The 7,499-nt window shown below is 47.8% G+C and overlaps 1 protein-coding gene across 1 annotated transcript; it reads left to right on the top strand.

Annotated features, from left to right (window-relative positions):
* The first annotated feature begins 3,425 nt into the window (after positions 1-3,425).
* Positions 3,426-4,950, top strand: LOC105941509 (uncharacterized). The gene is made up of 2 exons (XM_012928273.2): positions 3,426-3,778; positions 3,854-4,950. The coding sequence occupies exon 2, from the start codon at positions 3,876-3,878 to the stop codon at positions 4,650-4,652; it is 777 nt and encodes a 258-aa protein (XP_012783727.2). The 5' UTR covers positions 3,426-3,778; positions 3,854-3,875; the 3' UTR covers positions 4,653-4,950.
* The last annotated feature ends 2,549 nt before the right edge of the window (positions 4,951-7,499 follow it).

The following is a 7,499-nucleotide window of genomic DNA, read 5'->3' as shown; positions in this document are numbered from 1 at the left end:
TGGAGGGAGAGGATTATTTAGTGAAGCCATTGGGCTGGGCCACTGCTTGCAGATTTTTTTTCTAAACCATGGTTCTGGGATAGGTGTCTGGCATAGTGGTTGAAATGCTGGTTGGACTACATGCCATATCATGGTGCCTGGGTTCAAGTCACAGATTGGCTCCCAATCCAAGTTTCCTGCTCATGCTCACCCTGGAAAGCAGCAGTAATGGCTCAGAAAGTTGGGTTTCTGCCACCCTCATGGGTGTTCCAGATTGAGTTATGGACTTCTGGTTGTCTTGACCAGCTTTTTTTTCTTTTTTTTAAGATTTATTTATTTTTATTACAAAGTTAGATATACAGAGAGGAAGATCTTTCGTCCGATGAATCGCTCCCCAAGTGAGCGCAACGGCCGGTGCTGTGCCAATCTGGAGCCAGGAGCCAGGAACTTCCTCCAGGTCTCCCACACGGGTGCAGGGTCCCAAGGCTTTGGGCCATCCTCGACTGCTTTCCCAGGCCACAAGCAGGGAGCTGGAGGGGAAGTGGAGCCGCCGGGATTAGAACCAGCACCGATATGGGATCCCGGCACATTCAAGGCGAGGACTTTAGGCATTAGGCCATGCCGCCTGGCCCTTGACCAGCTTTTGTGAGCAGTTGTAAGGTAAGCCAGATAATGGAATATCTCTCATTCTGCCAGTCTATCTCTGCCTTTCAACTAAAAGGAAAGTAAATGAATTATTTTGGTTCCATAATTTTGCTACACCAGAGCAACTGATGGTTTCACACCAGCCAATTAGACTCTGCCTGTTCTTAGCCACCCTTCACAGCCTTGACTAACCATACCTGTATGTCACGTAATTGCCACCTAGGCTCCTCCCAGCCACACAGAGCAGCCCTTTCCTGATTATCAGTATGTTGAATGTACTGATCTCTGCTGGAAGGCTCCATTTACCCCCACCCCTCCTTAACAAATCAGCTCAGAGAACTGGTGTTTTTAGCCATGGACTAGCTGCAGCTTGTAATGCCAACATACCATATCAGAGTGTCAGTTTGAGATCTGGGTTGAGTTCTGGGCTCCTGACTTTGTCCTGGCCCAGCCCTAGCTATCGCAGCCATTTGGAACTAAAAGATGGAAGATCCCTCTCTCTCCTTGTCTTTCACATTAATTGAGGTTACACCTTTCACATCAATTATTTAAAAAAAGAAAGAATGAATGAACCAGGGATTTAGCATAGCAGTTTAAATGCTGTTAGAGTACACACATCCCATGTTAGAATCCCTGGGTTCAAAATCTGGCTCCAGCTTCCTGGTAGAGCAAGCTCTGAGACCCCATGTTGATGGCTCAAGCGGTTGAGTTCCTGCCAGCGTCACCACACAGGAGACTTGACTGAGTTCACGGCTTCTAGCTTCAGCCTAGCCCAGCTCCTGCCAATTGCAGGCATTTGAAAAATAAGCTAGCACATGGGACCTCTGTGTCTTTATGTCTCCGTGTCCCATTACCTTTCAGAATTGAAAATAAATAAAAGAAGGAAGATAAAGAATCAGCTGAAATGTGCTTTAATTTGCTGAAGCAGTCTGTGTCACCCCAACTTCAGAGAACAACTAATCACACACAACTGGAATTTGGTCATTCTCTTCCTAAAGTATAGCGTTTCATCCATTTTTTTTTTCCTGCCCACAGACTGAATTCCCTTAAAGTAAAGGTCTTAGAATGTGTAGATCCCAAGGGCACATTGACTGATATATCCAACTAATACGTAATAGGTACTTCCCAACCTACTATGGACTGTAACCCAATAAACTTTTGGGATAATAAAGTTTTGGATATCTTTAGGAACATCTGGAAAACACCGGGAACTCGGCACTGCACAGAGTATCGGTTGTTCACTTGATTGTCTGGAGGCTGTATTACATCACCAGAATATTACGTAACATGTTGTCTACACAGTGCACAGTTTGCCCACCACTGTCGTGTCAACCCACTAGAATTTGGGAACCTGGATGTGTATTCTGCACAACTCTGTATGTGTATTCGGGCCCTCTCATATAGGAGAGTATTGGCTGAGTATTGGCTGTTAGTTGAGAGTAACTACTCAAAGACTGGTTGTATATGGATGAATCAAACCATGGTAAATATAGACCCCAACACTCCCAGATCTTCAACAGTACAGCATTCAGCACACAAAAAAAAGTTCATATGAACAACCTGAGGATCTAACAGGTGTTCCTAGGGTGAGTAATGAGAAGTGGAGCAGCTGGGACTTGAACCAGTATCCATATGGAATGATGGTCCTGTAGGCAGAGGCTTAGTGTGCTTTGCCACTGCACTGACCCCTATTGGATGCCTTTCTATCCAGTCCTCCCAGTTTCAGGAATATGTTCCAATAGCTCCATAAAGATGAACCCCTCTTGTTCTAGAAACCTCTTTTTTTTCCCCAATGTTTGGTTATTGGGTGCCTGTCCTAGGAACCAGTTAGGATAAGTGAAATAGAAGAAGGGGCCCAGGCGCAGTGGCCTAGTGGCAGAAGTCCTTGCCTTATTCATGCTGGGATCTCATATGGGTGCTGGTTCTAATCCCGGCAGCCCCACTTCCCATTCAGCTCCCTGCTTGTGGCCTGGGAAAGCAGTAGAGGATGGCTTTGGGACCCTGCACCTACGTGGGAGACCCAGAAGAGCTCCTGGCTCCTGGCTTTGGATCGGCGCAGCGCAAGCCATTGTGGTCACTTTGGGAATAAATCATCGGACGGAAGATCTTCCCCTCTGTCTCTCCTCCCCTGTATATCTAACTTTGCAATAAAATAAAATAAATCTTTAATAAAAAGAAGAAGAAGAAGGGGCCTGAGACCCCCTCATGGGGCTGTTCCATGGACTGGCTGCTAGGCTTGGGCAACAGGACCAAGAAGGAACTTGTAGGACACAATGAGAAGTGGGCCTTTTTACCAGCTGGAGGAGGTCCTATATGTCATTTGCTCTTGGGGAGTGAACCATCAGACAGAAGATCTTCCTCTCTGTCTCTTCTCCTCTCTGTATATCTGCCTTTCCAATAAAAATACAGCTTTAAAAAAATAAATAAATCTTAGGAAAAAAAAAAAAGGAAAAGAAGACCAGGATGGAATTCCTTGCTCCGATTTCAGCCTGATCCAGATCTGGCAATTATGGCCATTTAGAGGTGGCAAATGGAGGATCTCTCTTTCTGTGTAACTCTCCCTTTCAAACAAATTAAAAAATAACATAGTAAGAAATTTGTACAATTTAGGTGTGGCACTGGAATAACAAAGCTAACGGCTGAGATACTGCTCTGACTTAACCAGCAGATTCTCATCTTTCCAGTTGCCCACCCAGTAGGTCAATAGTAGAAGAGCAGTGTTGAAGATTTATGGATCTCCACTGTTCCTGCCTCCCCCTCCCTCCCCATCCTCTAGAAGCCACACAAGAGCATCTCCTGATCCTAGTTTAGGTTGAGAATAAAAGCTTAAGAGTGACCAGGACCTGGGCCAAGAAAAGCAGAAGCCATCAAAGAAAAAAGTGCTGGTCCACTCAGGACAAAGGTGAGACTGCTGGACAAAGTCTGGGGTGAACCGAGGTGGATAAATATTTGTGAACAGTTGCTCCATGTTTCCAGAGAACATCAGCTTTTTTGGACTGGGGTAGAGGAGAAGTGAGAGCTAGAAAGCAGCCATTCTGCCTGGGGGAGCACTGAGGTGAAGGGTGTGCTGGTGGCCACTCCCTGCTCTGACTTGAGCATCCCAGATCTGGTGAGGATCATCCACAGCCACTAAAGGAGACAGAGCACATTCGGGGTGAGTAAGGGTTCCCAGGCCAAGGCACACCTTAAGGGCTCCCTGCTCACCCACTCATGCCCTGCTTCTTTCCAGCCAAGCCATTCTCTGCCCCATCATGATTCTGGCTGTGCTGCTGCTCCTCCAAGTCTTGCTGGTCCCAGTGGCTGCCTTTCCGAGAAACGTCCGCAATGATGCTCTGATCTCCCAGTCATCTGGTGTGGACCATGAGCCTCCACCAAGCGTGCCCTCCAGCCAGATCCCTCACCCAGGTCCCAGGACCTGCCAGGAGCTCATGTACCTGTTCCTTAGTCCCTCCTTAAACCCTCTGCCCAAGTACCTATCACAGTTAATGCTGAAGGTGGCCCTAGAAAATGTTAATTGCCCACCAGAATTCCGCAACCTGCAGCAGCATTTCCTGGGGATGAGAGGAAAGAATATCACCGAGATGCTCATCCAGGCAGTTCAAGAGCGCAGTGAAGAAGGGATTAGTGACCCTGGGATGATGCTGATGGATATGGGGGGCTCCCCAGGGGAGCTGAGACGGACCCAGCGCTCAGTCAGCCTCCCCGAGGCGTGCAACTCCCCACAGGGGCGGGTGCTGCATGAAACGACAGTGCTGATAGCAGAATATGCCGAGAAGCTCCCTTCCTCCAAGCTGGCAACAGAGCTGAAGGCTGCTGCCCTCAGTGTCTCTCAGAATTGCACACAGGAGTCTTGGAAGCAGTTGGAAGAAGTGGCCACGCAGGTGATGAAAAGCCCTGAAATGAGAAACTTCACAATGTCTATAGAAGATCAGAAATACTTCATCATCCGTATGATACCCATTGTGATACATATTACAGCGGAGATAGTACATACAGTTTTCAACTATTTTTGGACATGGATGGACTAAACACATTTACTTTCTCAACTGACTCTGATAGGTCTGTGTGCAGGGCCTGGGCACAGCAGGTAGTTGGAAATGCTGGGGAAAGCTCAGATCAGGTTTGATCCAAGTGCTGAAACATGTAGGCGACTGAAAAGCTTTGTTCCTCTTGTAGTGCTCCTGGGCCCTAGTTCTTCCCAAGTGTCTCTTCTTTCCAGTTGTTAAATACTGTGGATTTACTGGGCACTGGTTATGCAGTCTACAACAATCCTCACCCTCCTCATCTGCCTTATACTTTGTAGTTCTCCCACCACCAGATGCTATGTAACTGGTGTATGTGGATCTTTGTAACTGCACAGAGAAATAAACAGCTGCTACTGTAGCAGGATCATGGCTATCTAATGGTCTGACTCCAGGTCTCTGGGGTCACTTTGGGGAGCTGGCGATGGGAGCTGGCAGGGACACATAGCATATGCGCACGTCCTCTGAAGCTGAAGGCTTAAGCAGTCCATACCAACTGGTCAGTATTTATGGAGATTGTGTCCCCTGACAGGTCATCAGGGACAGCAACCATCTCCTCTCCTCATGGGACAGATCAGATAAAGTCTGCATTCAGCCAGTCTCACTTCTCACTGGGCTGCATGGTCATTTGGGCAAGTAGAGCCAACCAGGGCCCTGCTGATCCGGTATGGGGATAACAAGAAAAACATCACTGACTCTCATTCCTATTTCCTGAACCCAACTGAAAAGGAACACAGAGTCTTCAACTGCCTGCTTGAAAAATCCACATCCCCTAATTGGAATGCCTACTTGGGTTTGTATTTCAGCTCTGCTGCCAGCCCTGGCTCTCAGCTCAGGCACACACCCCTGGGATCAACAAGTGATGGCTTCAGTCCCTACCACCCACTTGGGAGACCAGGATTGAAGTTCCTGGCTCTGAGGGTTTGGGGAGGGGTGGGGAGAACCCAAGTATCTAAGTAACTGTGTCACATAATACAATGTAATTAATGAAGTTAAATAATAAATAATTAAAAAAAAAAAAAAGAAGTTCCTGGCTCTTCCTAGTTTGGGCCTGGCCCAGCCCCGGTTATTACAGGCATTTGGAGAGTGAACCAGGATACAGAAGCTCTCACTCTGTTTCTCTGCCTTTCAAACACAATGGAAATAAATAGATGGTTAAAAGGAACCTGAACTGAGAGTTGTTGGCTGAGGGCTCCACTGAGCCCCAGCACTATTCAGAACACACCCACAGGGGAAGAGATCCCATGCTGTTTCCCATTCTGCCATAGGCTGGTCACTTGGGAATGCTCAAGACCCGCCTGTCTCCTGCCTCCCAAGGAGATGCCTTTTTCTTCACCTCTGAGGATCCAGCCAGCCACCCCCTTGGTTCTTGGCTATACCAGACCCTGCTCCCAAAAGTCTTGCCCAACCTCACCCACTGGTTCCTTTTGCTAAGGATCCTGACACAACCTGGCACAGAAGGCTACCGTGGAGGCCGCCCGCTCTCTGGGCCCTGCAGCTTCTGCTCCAGGCTAGGCCTGTGAAATCTGCTCCAGGCTAGGCCTGTGAAAAAGCCACTCAGACTTTCTGCAAACAGATATAAGGAACTACTAGGATGGCAGACAAGGTAGTGCTTCCCAAGGGAACGCCTAGGCTGTCTTGTGCAGCTGCTAGACAGGACTCAGAGTGAGCATACCAGTTCCACCACACACTATAGGCATGAGCACAAGCAGTGTGTGTAGGATGCCGCCCAGGTGTGGCCAGATGTGGCTGTGTGCCACAAACCCAGGCGTGGCTTTGGATTCTGTTGTTCAGAGCTGGTTTGTCAAATAAAAAACAAGGCTGGGATGGGGAAGTTGACCTTGATTAGGACCTTCTGATGATCAGGTTCAGGCTGTTAAGTTAGACCTATGAGTTACCAATGAGTTCTGTGTCTTAACCTGTAGTGAAGGCTGGAGTTCAATAGCTAAGCCAGGACTGCTACAACAAGGCAAAAACCCTCTGATCAGGGAGAAAGCACGGGAACACCACAGATGTGATCACCAAGGAGTGGTGGGGTGGTGAGGTGGTGGGGCAAGCAACAATCCTAGCCTCCAAGGGTAAGACTCCAGAAGTGAATTTGGTTCCCTCTTCACTGTAGGCTTTATCCAAGGGCCTTGACTTAGACACAACTTCCAGGACCTTTGTGCTGTATCTGAACAGTTTAGGCACAGAAAGTTTGTATATTCACTCTAACCAAGCTGTGAATGTGGTATTCAAAAATCTAACTTAACAGGAGCTGGCAGTGTGGCTTGGTGGGTTAAGTCGGTGCCTACGATGTTGACATTCCATATATGAATGCTGGTTCAAGTCCTGGCGGCTCCACTTCTGATCTAGATCCCTACTAATGTACCTGGGAAGCTAGCAGAAGATGGTCCAAATTCTTGGGCCCCCGCCACCTATGTGATAGATCCAGCTGGAGTTTCAAATTGAAACTGGCTGGTCACTAAGGGAGTAAGCAGCTCTCTCTCTCTCCAATCTGCTTTTGAAATAAATAAATACATATTTTTTAAAGATTGATTTTATTTTTATTGAAAAGTCAGATATACAGAGAGGAGGAGAGACAGAGAGGAAGATCTTTTGTCCGATGATTCACTCCCTAAGTGGCCGCAATGAGGCAAGCCAAAGCCAGGAGCTTGGAACTTCTTCCGGGTCTCCCACGCGGGTGCGGGGTCCCAAGGCTTTGGGTTGTCCTCAACTGCTTTCCCAAGCCACAAGCAGAAAGCTGGATAAGAAGCAGGGCCACCAGGATTAGAACCAATGCCCATATGGGATCCCACCATGTGCAAGGTGAAGACTTCAGCCGCACCAAGCCCAATACATCTTTTTTAAAAG

The sequence above is a fragment of the Ochotona princeps genome, chromosome 15 (assembly GCF_030435755.1).
Source record: "Ochotona princeps isolate mOchPri1 chromosome 15, mOchPri1.hap1, whole genome shotgun sequence".
Classification (NCBI taxonomy): Eukaryota; Metazoa; Chordata; class Mammalia; order Lagomorpha; family Ochotonidae; genus Ochotona; species Ochotona princeps.
Note: the sequence above shows the minus strand (reverse complement) of the source record. Positions and strands in the feature narration are given on the sequence as shown.